This window comes from Vulpes lagopus, chromosome 10, assembly GCF_018345385.1.
Source record: "Vulpes lagopus strain Blue_001 chromosome 10, ASM1834538v1, whole genome shotgun sequence".
Lineage (NCBI taxonomy): Eukaryota > Metazoa > Chordata > Mammalia > Carnivora > Canidae > Vulpes > Vulpes lagopus.
Window position 1 is genome coordinate 83331113 of NC_054833.1, and position 19001 is coordinate 83350113.

Consider the following 19001-nt stretch of genomic DNA (forward strand, 5'->3'; position numbering starts at 1 on the left):
AGCCATCTCACTCACAGAAATAAAAAGCAAGAAAGGCAAGGGGGTGTCACTAAGAGGAACCTGTTTGTCTAATCACAGTTATTCATCATGCTGGTACCTCCTTTCTGCCTCTTCTTCCAGATGATCCAAATACGCTCCAACTTTCTTCCCCAAGAATGTCCCCGATTTTATAATAGGTCAATATGTGTAAGACTTCAGAGCTACTTATATTCAGTTTATCAAGGAGTATCTAAAGTAACCTGCAGGGCGGCCCAGGTGGCTCAGCGGTTTAGCGCTGCCTTCAGCCCAGGGCGTGACCCTGGAGACCCGGGATCGAGTCCCACGTCGGGCTCCTGGCATGGAGCCTGCTTCTCCCTCTGCCTGTGTCTCTGCCTCTCTCTTTCTGTAACTCTCATTAATAAATAAATTTTGAAAACAAAACAAACAAAAACAAACCTTTTGTTTGAAACTCAATCCCACCCCCCTCCCAATCATCAAAGCCATCTTTTTTTTAAGTAGGTTCCATGCCCAACACAGGGCTTGAACTCATACCTACAGACAAGAGTCACATGCTTTACCAACTGAGCCAATGTGGCACCCCTTAAAGCCAGCTTTCTTAATCTCACTGTGTCTCTTCCACAGCTTCAAATCATGAGTTTAGGGATGCCTGGGTGGCTCAGCGGTTTGGTGCCTGCATTTGGCCCAGGGCGTGATCCTGGAGACCTGGGATCAAGCCCCACATTCGGCTCCCTGCATGGAGCTGCCTTCTCTCTCTGCTGATGTCTCTGCCTCTCTGTCACTCATGAATAAATAAATAAAATCTTAAAAAAAAAATCTTGAGCTTATTAGCAAACACACTATGCAGATTTATGCACAGGAGAGCTGCTGAAATGACAATAAGGTACTGTTTGCTAAAAGGTCATTGGTTCAACCCACTGCTCAGATATAAAACAAATTTTATATTAAGTCAAACTGCTGCTGAACCTCACAAGAGTTAATGATAACAGGTCTATCACAAGTCCCAGGTCACAGCTAACTTGTTCAACTGGACAGAAGAGCATACTGATTAGGACATATCTGAAAGCTGTGAGACCAGCAGAAATGAAAGGCCAATCCAAAGAGCTGGCACCAAGGATGAGATATACCTGGGGTTATACAGACAGATGAGAACCCCCTGGCTTCATGGAGGTTAGCCTGCTGTTAACCCCCTTTCTCCACCACACCTATTTCCTTTACCAGTTATTTCTATCTGTGCTTGCTTCTCAGTGTCCAGTTCAGGGACCAGCAATAAGCCAGAGGCACCCTGGGGCCTGTTAGAAGGCCAACTGGCCCCACTCTACTAATTGAATCAGGATCTGCATCTTACAAGATCCTGAGGGATTCATATGGACCCAAATAAATATACGGCTTAAAAGTCTCCCTCTTCAAAAATACAACACTCTGTACCCACATGACCTTCCAATGCTTCACCTCTCTTCCTGCCCCCTTCCATACAAAGCTTCTTGTCACCTCATCTACATAGCTGGCCTCCCCTTCCTCATTTCCCATGTTCCAACTCACTCCAATCGACTCTGCTCACCACGCCACCTCGAGGGCCCTCTAGTACCTGTAGTCCTTAAGTCAAAGAGACCCTTCTCCAGTCCTTTCCACCAGACTCATCAACAGCACTCTAAGCAGTGGCTACCCACCCGCCCTCCTTACTGAAGAGCTGTCCCTGGGTCCATGCCGCCTGTTTCAGACCTCTGATGGCTATATTCCTGTCCCCTTTCACTACTGCCAGGCACAGGTGTTAGCATCTCCGCACAAGAATCTGAATCCCGGGATCCCTGGGTGGCGCGGTGGTTTAGCGCCTGCCTTTGGCCCAGGGCACGATCCTGGAGACCCGGGATCAAATCCCACATCGGGCTCCCGGTGCATGGAGTCTGCTTCTCCCTCTACCTATGTCTCTGGCTCTCTCTCTCTCTCTCTCTCTCTGTGACTATCATAAATAAATAAAAATTAAAAAAAAAAAAAAAGAATCTGAATCCCATCTCTGATTTCCAGACGGGACTCTAGGCCAGTAACACTGACACTTTCACTTGTCTTATGGCCATTTGGAACTTCAAATGTTCCAATCCTCACTAACAGCCAACAAACCTCTCCACCCATTTGGCCTCATCTCAGTGCCCACATCACCATCCCCTAAGTCTAGAAAGTAACCACTTAGCAGTCATCCTAGATCCCTTCCTTTCTCTGGTCCTCTATGCCTGGCCCATCAGCACAGGTCTCTGGTTAGCTCAACCACCAGAGCAGACCAGAATCTACCCATTTCTTTCATCTCCTCACCCCTTATCCTTAGTCAAGCCACATCATTTCTCATCAACAGTCTCCTTTAAATGATCTTTGTCTGTATTTTCCCCCCTAAACAACCCAATCTGAAGCAATATGAACAATCTTAAAATTCACATCTTGTCATTTCCTGCTTAAACTGTTCAATGGCTTCTCACTACACTGAGAAAAAATTCCAACTTTTTTCCATAGTGTGTAGCCACAATATGCACTGTCCACACCAGAGCACATCTCAAAGTCAAGGGTACTGACGAGACAGAACCCCAGCTCACCAGGCGTAAACTGATACTGTCCTGAGCAGACTGGGTCAGGTGACTGAGAATGTCTTCCCTCTAAGCTTTGGCTATGCAGTTCTCCCCATCTAAAGGCCTTGTCAATCACTGCTCTCTACCCTCACCTACCTGGATCCCTCTCACCCTTCAGATGTCTTCTACTCACCAGACCTTCTCCATTTGCCCTAAACCAAGCCCCTCTCCCTCCATACAGCACTCACCCTAACATTAGAAATTTGTCTCCCCCATGAGAATAAAATTAGAAGCTATTTCCTAGTATCAACAAGCACCATGTATGACTCTAAGTATTTGCCAAGTATTTGGTAAATAAATTGAAATAATTTTTTTTTTTTTTTTTTTACCAATCAACTTTTATTGGATATTAATTGTGAATTAAGCAATGGAAGGATTCAAGGAGGCCAGGCAAAAGTCATGGTCAAGAATGCCAAATGTGCTTCCACACTGGGCCCTCTTCAGTGGTACTTGCGTAGCCGTTCATGTTTGAGCTCTTTGTAAGAACGACAGTAGTTGAAAAGCACATAAGCAGCCAGCACCATAGAAATCCCAGCAACGCCCCCTTTCTTCACATTGATATACTTGTTGTAATACTGGTAGTAACCTCTTTGAAATGCTCCAGCAATGCCCTTAGGGGTGAAATCCCGCATCAGTATCCAGCCTGGCAGCTCTCCTAGTTTCACCTCCATGAGCTTCTTTTCCTTCACTGGTACGAGCGAAGCCATCTTGGAGTCCTGGGTGTCCGCCGAAATAAATTGTTTTTATAAAGAGTTCATTTTTAGACTCCATTCCACATATTATTATTATTAACTGGACATCCTAAAAGATTTAGCTAAACCGCTAAATGCCATGCTATAGGAGGGTCTGTGATGGGTTTTCAAAAATGGCCACAGATTCTTCGCAGCAACTTCAATCAAGATCCAGAGTCTAGGGGATCCCTGGGTGGCTCAGCGGTTTAGCGCCTGCCTTTGGCCCAGGGCGCGATCCTGGAGTCCCGGGATCGAGTCCCACGTCGGGCTCGCGGCATGGAGCCTGCTTCTCCCTCCTCCTGTGTCTCTGCCTCTCTCTCTCTTTATGTCTATCATGAATAAATAAATAAATCTTTAAAAAAAAAAAAAAAAGATCCAGAGTCTATTTCCCTACACTTACCGTCTGAGCTGGACCTTGTAATTTGGCTTTGACCAAGAGAATGCAGCTATGGTGACACTGTGTGACTTGTAAGCATGGCTTTATGAAGCCTAGCAATTTCTGCTCCTGCCCTCTTGGAACTCAGCTACCACACGATGGCTGGGCTGGCCTGCTGGAGAGGTCACATGGAGAACAGAGGCACCCTGGCTAAAAGTCCAGGCAGGTGAGGCATGCAGGACACGCAGACCCCAGCCCACTTGCCAAATGACCGCCAATGCACAAGTGAGCAACAGACAACAGTACGCAGAGCAGAAACGAGCTCTCCTAGCCAAACTCTGCCCTGACACAAAGATGAACTCACTGGCATTGTTACTGGTTTACATTATTATGTTTGAAGCAGTTTGCTGTTATGCAGCATCTGACGTAGGGCCATGATGAATTTCTGTAACTGCAGGATGCACATTAGTTTACATTAGTCCCCAACACTGCCACTGCTGACAACCTGGGCTGGCTGACCCTTTGTTGTGGAGTAACGGTCCTACAGCACACCCCATGCTGTGACAACTACAAATGCCCCCAGACAAAAACCAAGAGCAAAGGAGCACCTGGGGGGTTCTGTCAGTTAAGCATCTGACCCTTGATTTCAGCTCAGGTTAAGATCTTAGGGCCATGAGATCGAGCCCTACTGGGCTCTACACTGAGCCTGGAGCCTGCTTGAGATTCTCTCTGTGTCCATTTCCCCCCCACACCACTTCCCCTGAGCAAGAGAAGAATATTATCAGTAGCTCCAGGGGAACTGGCACTTCCACAAGGGAAGGAAGAATTTGTTGCTTTGGGGGGCACTCTTTGTCTCTTTCCATTAACTTCTGATCTGGGTTGATACATATGTTCTTTTCCTCCTCACTGGTCCCCGAAGGACAATTAGTGAAACAGACATTGGTGGTAGCCTCTCTACCTAATCCTTTGAAAATTACCCAAAAGGCCATCACTCTTCAGTTCCCACAAAGGAAACAAGACAGATGCAAAGAACATGAAGTACCTCAAGGGCCCTTTCAGCACAGTGCCTGGCCCACAATAGATACTCAAACTCCAGCTACTGAGTGAATTCTAAAGACCCCAGGAAGACAAAAACAGCTAAAACTAGCCAAAACCAAGATCTAAGATCCTTTAAATCCAGCAAGTTTAGGAACCATGTATATTAAAAAAAAAAAAAAAAAAAAGTAAAATATTTTAAAGTAAATTAAGGGATGCCTAGGTGACTCAGAGGTTGAACGTCTGCCTTTGGCTCAGGGCGTGATCCCGGGGTCCAAGGATCAAGTCTCACATCGGGCTCCCTCCAAGGAGCCTGCTTCTCCCTCTGCCTATGTCTCTGCCTCTCTGTGTTTCTCATGAATAAATAAAATCTTTTAAAAAATAATAAAAACAAAAAATAAAAATAAATTTAATTAGGGAGCCTGGGTGGCTCAGTGGGTTAAACATCTGACTGTCTCTTGATTTTGGCCCACGTCGCGACCTCAGAGTTGTGAGACTGAGCCCTATTTTGGGCTCAGTGCAGAGTCTGCTTGAGAGTCTCTCCCCCCTGACTGCGCCCCCCCCCCCCCCCCACCCGCCCAGCTCACATGCTCACTTGTGTGCTTTCTCTCTCTGAAGTAAGTAAATAGGGAATTCCTGGGTGGTTCAGCGGTTTAGTTCCTGCTTTCAGCCCAGGGCATGATCCTGGAAACCCAGGATCAAGTCCCACATTGGGCTCCCTGCATAGAGCCTGCTTCTCCCTCTGCCTGTCTCTGCCTCTCTTTCTCTCTGCGTCTCTCATGAATAAATAAATAAAACCTTAAAAAATAAAAAAATAAAAAATAAAATGAGTAAATAAAAGCTGTTTTTTTAAAGTAAATTTGACCTGCAAAATTCCAATTCTATATACGATATAAACTATTCTTTTAAACATACATTTATCACAGGGCTGCCTGGGTGGCTCAGTCAGTTAAGCAACCAACTCTTGGTTTTGATTCAGGTCATGTTCTCTCGATTATGGGATCGAGCCCTGTGTCAGACTCCATGCTTACTGTAGAATCTGCTTGAGATTCTTTCCCTCTCCCCCCCTCTCTGTACCTCCTTCCCCCACCACTTGCATGCATGCCCTCTCTCTCAAAATAAATAAAAATTTAAACATACACTTAACCACATTTGACAAACACCCCAAAATTTACACAATATAGGTTCCTAACTACGATATGCAAGGACTGCTAAATAGAAGTTCTGAATGGGCTTCAATTTCCCAAATTCTCATCCCCCTTAAAATAGAGACTTTTCCTCATACCTCCCAAATTTCTACTAATGGCAACCCAGATGCTCAGTCTAGGACTGTGCTATCCAATACAGTAGTTATTAGCCACGTGTGTGTGGTTTTTTTTTTAAGATTTTTATTTATCTATTCATGAGAAACACAGAGAGAGAGGCAGAGACATAGGCAGAGGGAGAAGCAGGCTCCTTGCGAGGAGCCCAGCCTGATCCAATGTGGGACTCGATCCCGGGACCTGGGATCACACCCTGAGCCGGAGGCAGATGCTCAACTGCCGAGCTACCCAGGCATCCCTTATGTGTTTTTATAAACTTAGGTATATTAAAACTAAATAGGGCAGCCCCGGTGGCACAGCAGTTTAGCGCCGCCTGCAGCCCAGGGCATGATCCTGGAGACCCTGGATCAAGTCCCATGTCGGGCTCTCTGCATGATGCCTGCTTCTGTCTCTGCCTCTCTCTGTGTGTCTCTATAAATAAATAAAATCTTAAAAAAAAAAATAAAACTAAATAAAAACTAAAAGTTTTTTTTTTTTTTTAAGACTTATTTATTCATGATAGACATAGAGAGAGAGAGAGGCAGAGACACAGGAGGAGGGAGAGGCAGGCTCCATGCTGGGAGCCCGATGCGGGACTCGATCCCGGGACTCCAGGATCGCGCCGCGCCCCGGGCCAAAGGCAGGCGCCAAACCGCTGAGCCACCCAGGGATCCCCCAAAAAACTAAAAGTTTCTTAGTCACTTGAGCCACATTTCAAGTGCTCAATAGCCACATGAGGCTAGGAGCTACCATACTGAAAGATGTAGATGATAAAAGATTGCCATCACTGAAAAAAATTCTATTGTACAAGGCTGATCTGAAAGAAATTAAAAGCAAAGTAAAAAAGCTTTTTACTGGAGATGGAGAAATGTACTACTTCCAGGAGTGCCACAATGTTTCTTCCATCCAGAGTGCTCACTGCTGCATACCAACACATGTATGGTTATTTAAAAATCTAACATAGACCCAAAAGGTGCACTTTTTATATAAATACCTACATGTTGTTAAGCTCTTCGAATCAAGTATAGTAACCACCGCTACAAGGCTGCTCTGGTATTTAAAAAAAAAAAAAGAATGATTTATCCACTGACTTCCAACATTAATTGCAACAATTTTATAAGCTTTTAATTTTATTATTATGTTTTTAAGTTAGCATTATCTAAATCTGGGAGCAAATGTTGGACCAGAAGAGATGCTATTTTAAAGCTCTTCTTTCACAGCTGCAAGGAACTTCCTCAAAGTGCAGCCTGCTCCTCAGCAGCTCAGCATCTTCCTGAATATGTCAAATTTTAAATTACAGGAAATGTGTGTTGGTCAGTTCCCATATTTTAAGAAACCCACAGAGAGTACAATGGGCACTTACTGATTCAAAAAGCACATTTTAAATGTCTTCCCAATCAGTGTAAGGAACCTAGACTCCTCTACTCTGATTCCAAAAACACCCAGGAAACCTCTCCCACCTCTTTTCTCATATCTCTGGGTCTATAGCAGCACCCACAAACCCAAATCCCATTGATAGGGGACCTAAGTAAAGCCTTGCCAATAACTCTTACCCATTCTCAAGTAAACTGCCTAGAGGTTCATGTCCTCATTATATGGTTTCACAAGCCACGGTCCCCAAACTTGACCGAATATATAGCAGATTCACTTGGGGCAGTTCTCTAAAACACCCCAAGTCCAGGGCTTACAAATGGACACATTTCCAAGGGAGTCCTGACTCACAGGTTCAAGAACTAACCCTGCCCACATAAACAACTCAACTAGTGTGCCCTTTGCTTCCAACCTGGGCTGGTTAGGGAGAAAAAGAGGCAGGGCGTCACCACTACCACATGAGGCAAGTGCCATGAAGGGGTACCTGTGGTCAATGTGACCAGGAACAGGGGGGACCAGGAAAAGTCTATTTGAGGAGGAGACACTCAAGCTGAGACCTAAAGGATTAAGGACAAGGTACTGCAAACAGCAAAAGGAATTGGGATGAGAGGTGAACAAGCCCTATGGATGATCTAGGAGTCAGAAAGGCTAGAGAAAGTTATAAATTTTGGAGTCATCAGAACAATCAGTAAACAGTATGTGAAACAGACAACAGATGGGAACAGAAATGATCACCTAAGCAGAGCCCAAGAACAGAGAGAATCCTGGACTCAAGACTGAGAAATGCCAGACAACTGAGGGTATGCAAAAGAGGAACCCTGGAAGAAAACCAAGGACAAACAAAAGGTAAGCATGAGAACCAGGAACTAAGAGAGAGGAGAGTGTTTTAAAGAGGTGGTGGTAGTCAACTGAGTTCAATGCCAAGACACAGAATATGCTGAAAAAAAAAAGGAGAGGGGAAAAAAAGACCATTTCAGAGAGCTTTCTCACCTCAAGCAGAAGCAGAGTGCTTCCAGACAAGGAAAATAGAAAGGAGATGGGCAGAAACTCTCAAATGTTTTTTTTCATCCCCGACCTGAAAAGCCCAGCTCTATTCCTGAACTTCAGTTCTGTGAGACGAGAATCCTTATAAAACATTTACCTTTCTATTTGAGTTCTCTCTTAATGATTTCTTCAACTTGCAACTGAGACTTCTGTTTACAACTTTGGCCATGAAGGGAAGGGAAGGACAGAGTAGACAGGGAGTTAGAAACCCAAGGAGAACAGGGTTAAGGATGAAGTTCTAGGTAACTATAGTGGGCTTTTCTAACAGTATCCCCGGAAAATTACTGTCCATCTCTAAGTGTGACTTTATTTGCAGAAAAGGTCTTTGCAAATATCATTAGCATGGGTCCTAATCCAATGACTGGCATGCTTATAATAGTAGAAACATGCATTGAGAGAAAGTCAAGTGAAAACAGAGGCAAAACTAGACTGCTGGCAACCACCAGAAGCTAGAAAGAAGTATCAGAGGGAGCTGCCCAGCCAACACCCTGGTTTCAGACTTCTAGCCTCCTAAATTCTGAGAGGGTAAATCTGTTTTCACCCCTCAATTTGATAATTTATTATAGCATCCACAGGAACATAAGAGAGTAGTACTGTTTCAAAGTCAAACACAAGAACCCCTGAAAACTTTAAGAGAACAGGAAAAAAGAGAATGGGTCCACCTGGAGAAGCACCTCAGCAAAGGAGGAAGGCAAAGGGGCCAAATATCCTAAGTAGCAGTGGTAATGGAAGCAAACATTCCAGCTCTTACACCATCTCATTTAATCCTCACAACTGCCCGAAATGAGAAAACTGGGACAGAAATAATAAGCTTAAGGGGTGCCTGAGAGGCTCTGTTGGTCAAACATCCAACTTTTGGTTTCAGCTTGGGTCATGATCTCGAGCCCTGTACAGACCCATGCTCAGTGGAGAGTCTGCTGGTTTCTCTCTCCCTCTACCCCTCCCCCTGGCTCCTGCTCGTGAGCACACATATGCACAAGCTCTTTCTCAAATAAAATTTTTAAGATTTTATTTATTTATTTATGAGAGACACAGAGAGAGAGAGAGAGAGAGAGAGAGAGGCAGAGACACAGGCAGAGGGAGAAGCAGGCCCCATGCAGGGAGCCTGACGTGGAACTCGATCCCGGGTCTCCAGGATCACACCCTGGGCTGCAGGCGGTGCCAAACCACTGAGCCACTGGGACTGCTCCATAAATAAATTTTTAAAAAATAACTCACTCAAGGCCTCAAAGCTGAGAATCAGCAAAATCAGGATATCCTGCATACATGTATAGCTAATCTACAGGGAAAAGGGAGACCTTTGCTATAGTTACTAATGTTTTCAAAGATGAGTATTATTCAGAAATATATACAAAATGCAACAAAGCAGAAAAATTAAAATTAAAAAGCCTATATATGAAAAAAAAATTTTTTTAAAAAGCCTATATATGGAGTGTGATCCCCCCCATCTGGGGAAAACATCTCTGCACCCATATGTATGAGCAATACAAAAGAAATATATGAATATAACAGATAATATATAGTAAATAAAATGTAACAATCTTGTATTTTTAAGATTTTATTTATCTACTAGAGAGAGACCACAAGCAGGAGAGAGGAGTAGAAGGAAATGCAGACTCCCCACTGAGCAGGGAACTTTTTTTTTTTTTTTTAATTTTTTTTTTTAATTTTTATTTACTTATGATAGTCACACAGAGAGAGAGAGAGGCAGAGACACAGGCAGAGGGAGAAGCAGGCTCCATGCACCGGGAGCCCGACGTGGGATTCGATCCCAGGACTCCAGGATCGCGCCCTGGGCCAAAGGCAGACGCTAAACCACTGCGCCACCCAGGGATCCCCTGAGCAGGGAACTTAATGCAGGACTCAATCCCAGGACCCTGGGACCATGACCCAAGCAGAAGGCAGCCACTTCACCAACTGAGCCACCCAGGTGCCCCAAAGTGTAATAACAATCTTATGTGGTGGCAGCCCCAGTGGCTCAGCGGTTTAGTGCCACCTTCAGTCCAAGGCATGATCCTGGAGACCCAGGATCGAGTCCCAGGTCAGGCTCCCTGAGTGGAGCCTGCTTCTCCCTCTGTGTCTCTGCCTCTTTCTCTCTGTGTGTCTCTCATAAGTAAATATTTAAAAAAAAAAAATCTTATGTGGTTATTTCCTGAATCAGAAATTATATTTTTCCCTCATTTTGTGGCCCTAATTTTCTTTTTCTAATTTTCTATAATAAACATTTTATTTTTAAAATGTAAAAGTTAAAAAAAATAAAATAAAATACAAAAGTTAAAGATGTCAAAAATAAAATCAATTTCCTGGAAAGGACATCTTTTAAAAAAAAAGATTTTATTTATTTGGAGGGGGGAGGCAGAGATCCCTGGGTGGCGCAGCGGTCTGGCGCCTGCCTTTGGCCCAGGGCGCGATCCTGGAGACCCGGGATCGAATCCCACATCAGGCTCCCGGTGCATGGAGCCTGCTTCTCCCTCCGCCTGTGTCTCTGCCTCTCTCTCTCTGTGACTATCATAAATAAATAAAAATTAAGAAAAAAAAAATGGAGGCGGGAGGCAGACTCAGCAGATGCCCCGCTGAGTAGGAAGCCCAACACAGGGCTCAATCCCAAGACCCTGGGATCATGACCTGAGCTGAAGGCAAAAGCTTAACCAACTGAGCCACTTACATGTCCTGAAAAGGACATCTTTATAAAACAACATTGGTGGCTGAGGGGGTATGGGAACAAAGATCCTCAAGAGAACAAGGAGAGGACAGAGATATGAAGCAGTAGAAACAGATCCCCTGCCCAGGGACCGGCTGAAATATACCAAGATTAACTAGAGGGTTAAATTATAAAAGACTTAGTCATCTTACGGGTGTGGGGCTGGCTCAGTGGGAAGAGCATATGACTCGTTTCAGGATCGTGAGTTCAAGCCCCACGTTGGGTGTAGAGATTACTTAAATAAAACTTTAAAAAAAAAAAAAAGGCCTTCTCATGTTTCAAGGTAGAACAAGCCCCAAAAGAAACTAAAAACTGTCGTTAAGTGTTTTCAAGTGGAGGAGTCTTCCCTTTAATAATATATGAAGAAGCAGATGCAGACAGACACAAGTCTTCCAAGATGAAAGAGTAAGGGAGAAGAGCACATGTTAGAGGGTCTAACAGTGTAATAATTAGAGCACAGGCTCTGGAGGCAAATGACTCAAGTTCAAATATGGGTCCCACTGCCTAATCCCCATCAGTTTAACCATCTGTGAAATGGGGTTATTCATAGTACCTGCCTCAGAGCTGAAGTGAGAATCACACGATAATAACAAAGTTCTTAGTGTGGTGTCTGGCATAATATGCACCCAACAAACATGAGCTAATAGCATTGGGATCACCAACAGAGCAAAAGTAAAGTACATCTACTGCCAAGGAATGCCATGTGAGGGTACCACACCAAGGTTTGAAGGAATATATTTCAACAGGGAAATCCTAAAGTACTTCTCCTAATATACTTTATATGTATAAACATCTATGCCAAGTGGAGGTTATCAATCCAAGCATAGTCCTGCCTTAGGGCTTCTCTTTGTCATCCTCCATCTCCTGCTTGCTGCTCAAATACTTTAACCTCTGACTTTAGTTTTTTTTTTTTTAAAGATTTTATTGATTTATTCATGAAAGACAGAGAGAGAGAGAGAGAGAGAGAGAGAGAGGCAGAGACACAGGCAGAGGGAGAAGCAGGCTCCACACAGGGAGCCTGACGTGGGACGCAATCCCGGGTCTCGAGGATCACACTCTGAGCCAAAGGTGGCGCTAAACCGCTGAGCCACCTAGGCTGCCCAACCTCTGACTTTAAAAAACGAAATTCTAGCGGGTGCCTGGGTGGCTCAGTTGGTTAAGCATCTGCCTTCCGGTCAGGTCATGATCTTGGGGTCCTGGGATGGAGCCCCACATTGGGCACCCTGCTCAGCAGGGAGTCTGCTTGTCCTTCTCCCTCTGCCCCTCCCCCCACTGTGCTCGTGCGTGTGCTTGCTCACTGCTCACGTGAGTGTGCTCTCTAATAAATAAAATCTTTTTTAAAAAAAGATTTATTTTTATTTATGATAGACAGAGAGAGAGAGAGAGAGAGGCAGAGACACAGGCAGAGGGAGAAGCAGGCTCCATGCCAGGAGCCCGACACGGGACTCGATCCCCGGACTCCAGCATCGCGCCCTGGGCCAAAGGCAGGCGCAAAACCGCTGAGCCACCCAGGGATTCCCTAAAATCTTTTTAAAAAATTGAAATTCTAGGGGCAGCCTCGGTGGCTCAGCGGTTTAGGGCCCCCTTCCACCCAGGGTGTGATCCTGGAGACCCGGGATTGAGTCCCACGTCGGGCTCCCTGCATGGAGCCTGCTTCTCCCTCTGCCTATGTCTCGGCCTGTCTCTCTCTCTGCATCTCTCATGAATAAATAAATCTTTAAAAAAAAAAGAAAAGAAAAGAAAAAAACTGAAATTCTAGCAACCACCACGGACCTGCTCTGCCCTGTTTTTCAGCATGGTCTTTTCCACCACCTGACAGACATCCTTCTCACAGGGCAGCGTTGACGTCTCTCCTCACTGCCCCAACAGCCGCTGCTCCTTGGCACTGCTCTGCCCTTAAATAAGCATGTTACCGCTGCTCTGCCTTCTCCTCTATAGGGTCCTTCCTCTCCACACCTGACAATGTTCTAGCTACTCTATCTAAAATCAGGGCAGAAAAGAGCCCTCTAAAAAAAAAAAAAAAAAGAAAGAAAAGAAAAGAAAAGAGCCCTCTCTCCTCAGTGCCTCTCCACCCCTTTCCTTCAGAGCCTCTCATTGTTGATCCTAGGCCCTGGGGAATACTGGCACTGAATTCTCTGGTCTACTTCTCCTAGCCAAATTTGCTCCCCTGCCCACCCCTACCCAACCCTGCCCAAGACTATCCCAGGCTCTAACACTATATTCTAATACTCTGACAACTTCTGATCATTCTTTTAAGAGCTGCTCTTCCTCTACTTACCCTTATTTTTTTTTTAAAGACTTTATTTATTTATACATGAGACACACAGAGGGGGTGGGGGCAGAGATAGGCAGAGGGAGAAGCAGGCTCCATGCAAGGCGCCCGATGTGGGACTCAATCCATCCCGGATCTCCAGGATCACGTGCCGGGCCGAAGGCAGCCCTAAACTGCTAAGCCACCTGGGCTGCCCTCTACTCACCCTTAAAGCCACACCCTCCCACACCCCCCAAAGGCTCTGTCCCAAGGCCTCTTGTCAAGCTACACCACTGGGTTTTCAACCTTTAGAGAAATCTCTGGGTTCTTCTCCCTAGGAAAAGGCAATATCCTATACCTATAATGCTCAAACAGCAAGGAGAGGAGGACAGATGGACACATCAGAACAGAGTGCCTATCTCCAGATGAGGACCTCTCTGGTGCCTGCAGGCACCCTGGGCCAATAACTTAGATGTAGCCCAGTGGGTTTAACCACTGCCCTGATCTCCAAATTGCTGCTGTTCAGAAAGCTTGTTCTTAGGCTCCCTCCACACTCTTAAATACTGAGGATCAGAGGGCTTCTGTTTCTGTGGGTTATATCTATGGATATTTACTATTTTGAAATTTAAACAAAGAGGGCAGCCCCAGTGGCTCAGCAGTTTAGTGCCTACCTTCAGCCCAGGGCGTGATCCTGGAGACCCAGGATCGAGTCCCACGTCAGGCTCCCTGCATGGAGCCTGCTTCTCCCTCTGCCCGTGTCTCTGCCTCTCTCTCTCTCTCTGTGTGTCTGTCATGAATAAATAAATAAAATCTTTTATAAAAAATAAATAAAATAAAACAGAGAAGATTTTTAAATGTTTAATAAACCTATTACATATTACCATAAAGAACATTTGTATAAAAATTAGCTTTAGGGGATCCCTGGGTAGCTCAGCGGTTTAGCGCCTGCCTTTGGCCCAGAGCACGATCCTGGAGTCCCAGGATCGAGTCCGACGTCAGGCTCCCGGCATGGAGCCTGCTTTTCTCTCTGCCTGTGTCTCTGCCTCTATGTCTATCATAAATAAATAAATAAATAAATAAATAAATAAATAAATAAATAATCTTTTTTTTAAAAATTAGCTTTAAAAAAATGGGGTGCCTGAGTGGCTCAGTCGGTTGAGCATCTGCCTTCAGCTCAGGTTGCAATCCCAGGGTTCTGGGATGGAACCCTGCATCAGGTTCCCTGCTCTGCGGGGAGCAGCTTCCTCTCCCTCAGCCTACTGCTCCCCTGATTGTGCCTGCTCTCTGTCAAATAAATAAATAAATAAAATCTTTTTAAAAAATAACTAAGAAATAATTCGATGAGAAGAGCAGCAGTATTTTACATTTTAGCCCCCACTTCTTTAACGTCCACCTAAACAAGGAAGAGCTGAATTCAGTTGGAAAAGGAAGAAGTATTTTTAAGAACCTTTTCAAATAAATGTGCACAGCCTTCTTTGATACTACATCAAAACTTGACAAGTGGTAAGTTTCCTAAAGGGAAGTTCTGATGTGGAATCTGAAACTGTGTCAGTTCATTTTAATACCATTATATTAAATTCCACAGGATTTATTCCATTCTTGTGTTCTGAATAGATCTTTTACCATCTGTGCGTTAGTAGCATCACACACAGGCCATTGGGAAACTATCAGTTCACTGAATTAAGCAAATCTTGCAAATGTTGACACATTTTATTACATAATATTAAAAAGAAACATTTCCTAAGTATCACCTACGAGAAAAGTCTTTAAATACTGGGAAGCTGTCAAGCTCAGGATAGCAGAGTCAAGTTTTCCAAAATTCTAATTTCCATTTGAAAGCTCAAATTTTATCACTGCCAACAATATTGTCAGTTACATTCCTTGAAATATCTGGTTCACTTCGTTCATTTTCAAGAAAGTATCTGCCATATAAAGAACACATCTAAAGGACGATCCTTTTCTGTAAGCTGTTCTTTCAGTGCTATGGCAAAGCCGCTTGTCCAGGAGACTGCTATTGTACTTTGGGATACACTGGGATACTGTGATTCTTTCTGCTTGCTTCCCATTTCATCTCACAGACAGGAAAAAATGGGTATTCAGGGTTAAAGTTTAATAAAAATTAATTTTTACACTTCATCAAAGATATTAAACTGCATTTTTCTAACCACAAGTTCATGGTGGTGAAGAATACTATGACTACAATAACTACTATAACTGGTTGGATGCCACACCCTTGGTTTGTGTTAAAGAAACAGCAGTTTTACCTACCACTGCTTCTGTACCATCCATGCAGTGAATATCAAATAGCATCTTGATTACTGTGTAAGTATCTCTGACCCAATGGACCCAATGGGTCTCAGGGACCCCCAGGGTCCAAAGATCATACCTTAAGACCCCCTGCTCTCAGTATCATTATTCCCAAAACTTCAATTACCTTCTAAATACTGTTAACTCTGAAAGTTCTGCCTCCAATCCAGACCACTTCTCCAGAGCTTCACATACACATATACAAAATCCAAATAAGGGGATCCCTGGGTGGCGCAGCGGTTTGGCGCCTGCCTTTGGCCCAGGGCGCGATCCTGGAGACCCGGGATCGAATCCCACGTCGGGCTCCCGGTGCATGGAGCCTGCTTCTCCCTTTGCCTGTGTCTCTGCCTCTCTCTCTCTCTCTCTCTCTCTCTCTCTCTCTCTCTGTGACTATCATAAAAAAATAAAAATAAATAAATAAAAAATCCAAATAATTAATGAGCATCCATTTCAGAGGTTGGTAATATTGTAGTGAACTAAATTCCTGTCTTCATGGAGCTTAAAACTACTGGGGAGATGAGCACAAGGACTAGGGAAGCAGAGCAAGATAAAATGGCAGAGACTGAGGAGATAAGAGAATGCCCTCTGAGAAAGGGGTATTTGAACAAAAACCTGAATGAAGGCAGTGAACTGTACAAAACCAACCTCTAGGAGAAGAGCTTTACAGGGAGAGGAGCCAAAAGCCTAAGGACTGATCTACCCTTGATGGAAGATTTCCTAGAGTCCTCAAACCCAACATGCATAAACTGAACTCATTATCCTCTCCACTGAACCACTGCTCCTTATTTCAGTAAATGCCAAACAGCCACCCAGATGCCCAGGACAAGCATACACTGTGATCATCTTCTCTTCTTGCCTTCCATGCAGCCATCAGGTCTTCTAGTCACCAGCTTTACATCCTAGTCTGGATCCCTTCCTCTCTATACTAGCACCCCATATGGCCGTCTATGGCCATAGTGTTCCTCCTTCATCTGAACATGCTCTGAGCTCAAGTACCATGGCCATGGTCAATCTCCTCTTTAAAATCCTTTAAAGGGGGGGGCGGGGGGGGTAAAAAAAAAAATAAAAAAATAAAAATAAAATCCTTTAAAGGCTCCCAAGAGCCCTCAAGATAAAAGCACTACTCCTTCCTTTTTTTTTTTTTTTTTAAAGCACTACTCCTTCCTAAGGCTCTGACCCTCAGTGTCCATTTCTCACCACCCTCCAGCCCTTTGGAACTTCCATCCCTCATGAGCCGTGCCTTCTTTCATTCAATAATTACTGAGCATCTGGGATCCCTGGGTGGCGCAGCGGTTTGGCGCCTGCCTTTGGCCCAGGGCGCGATCCTGGAGACCCGGGATCGAATCCCACGTCGGGCTCCCGGTGCATGGAGCCTGCTTCTCCCTCTGCCTATGTCTCTGCCTCTCTCTCTCTCTCTCTCTCTCTGTGTGTGTGTGACTACCATAAATAAATAAAATTTTTTTAAAAATAATAGTAATTACTGAGCATCTACCACTACCACACAATAGACACAGTTCTGGGTGCTGGAGACATAGGGGGTGAAAGAGGCTAATTGGTGGCTGCATGAAAAACACTCACACCACCTCCTCAGCTTCAAACACTCCTTCCTGGGGATCCCGGGGTGGCGCAGCGGTTTGGTGCCTGCCTTTGGCCCAGGGCACGATCCTGGAGACCCAGGATCGAATCCCACGTCGGGCTCCTGGTGCATGGAGCCTGCTTCTCCCTCTGCCTGTGTCTCTGCCTCTCTCTCTCTATCATAAATTTAAAAAAACAAAAAACAAAAAAAAAAACAAAAAAAAACTCCTTCCTTCTCCTCCATGCGCTAACTGCATGCCAGACAGGCTCCAACCAGAGGGTCCTTCGGGTTTTTTTTTTTTTTAATATTTTTTTTAATTTTTATTTATTTATGATAGTCACAGAGAGATAGAGAGAGGCACAGACACAGGCAGAGGGAGAAGCAGGCTTTATGCACCGGGAGCCTGACGTGGGATTCGATCCCGCGTCTCCAGGATCGCGCCCTGGGCCAAAGGCAGGCGCCAAACCGCTGCGCCACCCAGGGATCCCTCGGGTTTCAACTTAAAATACACTTCACTCCTGGGGCACCTGGGTGGCTCAGTCAGTTAAACATCCAACTCAGTCATGATCTCTAGCTGTCTCTATAACCTACTGCCCTTGAATTTCTCCTTTGCACCTCCTTGTTAGGCTGTCTATTAAACTATAAACTCAGTGAGGCCCTGGGACACACCCATTCTACAGCAGTTGATAGCCTTAGCACCTACCAGAGAAGGTGCTGAATAAGCACCTGTTAAACAAATTTCCAGTTACAGTATTTTATTGTTATTATCACTATTTGGCAAATCAGAGGACAAGAAGTTTTGTCCAGGTGTCCCTGGGTGGCTCAGCGGTTGAGCATCTGCCTCTGGCTCAGGGTGTGATCCTGGGGTACCGGGACTGAGTTCCACATTGGGCTCCCTACATGGAGCCTGCTTCTCGCTCTGTCTCTGCCTCTCTCTTTCTCTGTGTCTCTCGAGTAAACAAATAAAATCTTAAAAAAAAAAAAAAAATTGGGCAGCCTGGGTGGCTCAGAGGTTTAGAGCAGCCTTCGGCCCAGGGCATGATCCTGGGGACCTGGGATCAAGTTGCACATCGGGCTCCCTGCATGGACCCTGCTTCTCCCTCTACCTGTGTCTCTGCCCCCTCTCTCTCTGTGAGTCTCTCATGAATAAATAAAATCTTTAAAAAAAAATTACCCTAGATAATCTTGACTTATTTTATTTGTTTGTTTGTTTGTTTGTTTATTAACCTCTACTCTCAACATGGGCCTCAAACTCCCAACCCCAAGATCAGGAGTCTCAAACTCTACCTGATCCAGCCAGGTGCCCCTGGTCTTTTAAATCCATGTTTGTAGAAATAGCTTTCCCCAAAACTTTAATAAGTCAAATAACTGAATACTTACTAAGTCTGAGAAAAAGAAAGCAACAGAGACAACTGGGTGGCTCAGTGGTTGAGCGTCTGCCTTCGGCTCAGGTCATGATCCCGGGGTCCTGGGATGGAGTCCCACATTGGGCTCTCCGCAGGGAGCCTGCTTCTCCCTCTGCCTGTGTCTCTGCCTCTCTCTGTGTGTCTCTCATGAATGAATGAATAAAATCTTTAAAAAAAGGAAAAGAAGAAAGCAACATTGCTCTATTAAAGAAGCTTTTCTATTACTAGAAACCAGCAGGAATTTCTTTCCACCAATTAGTGTGGCATCTAATGCAAGATACTACCACAAG

General features: G+C 44.8%; 2 protein-coding genes across 5 annotated transcripts in view; both read right to left on the reverse strand.

Moving 5' to 3' along the window:
- The window catches only part of GNB1 (G protein subunit beta 1), a 100951-nt gene that overhangs the window by 77290 nt on the left and 4660 nt on the right, over positions 1 to 19001 (reverse strand). The gene's annotated exons all lie outside the window — the stretch shown is intronic.
- On the reverse strand, positions 2921 to 3368 carry LOC121499546 (ATP synthase subunit f, mitochondrial-like). The gene has a single exon (XM_041770274.1). The coding sequence runs from the start codon at positions 3317 to 3319 to the stop codon at positions 3053 to 3055; it is 267 nt and encodes an 88-aa protein (XP_041626208.1). The 5' UTR covers positions 3320 to 3368; the 3' UTR covers positions 2921 to 3052.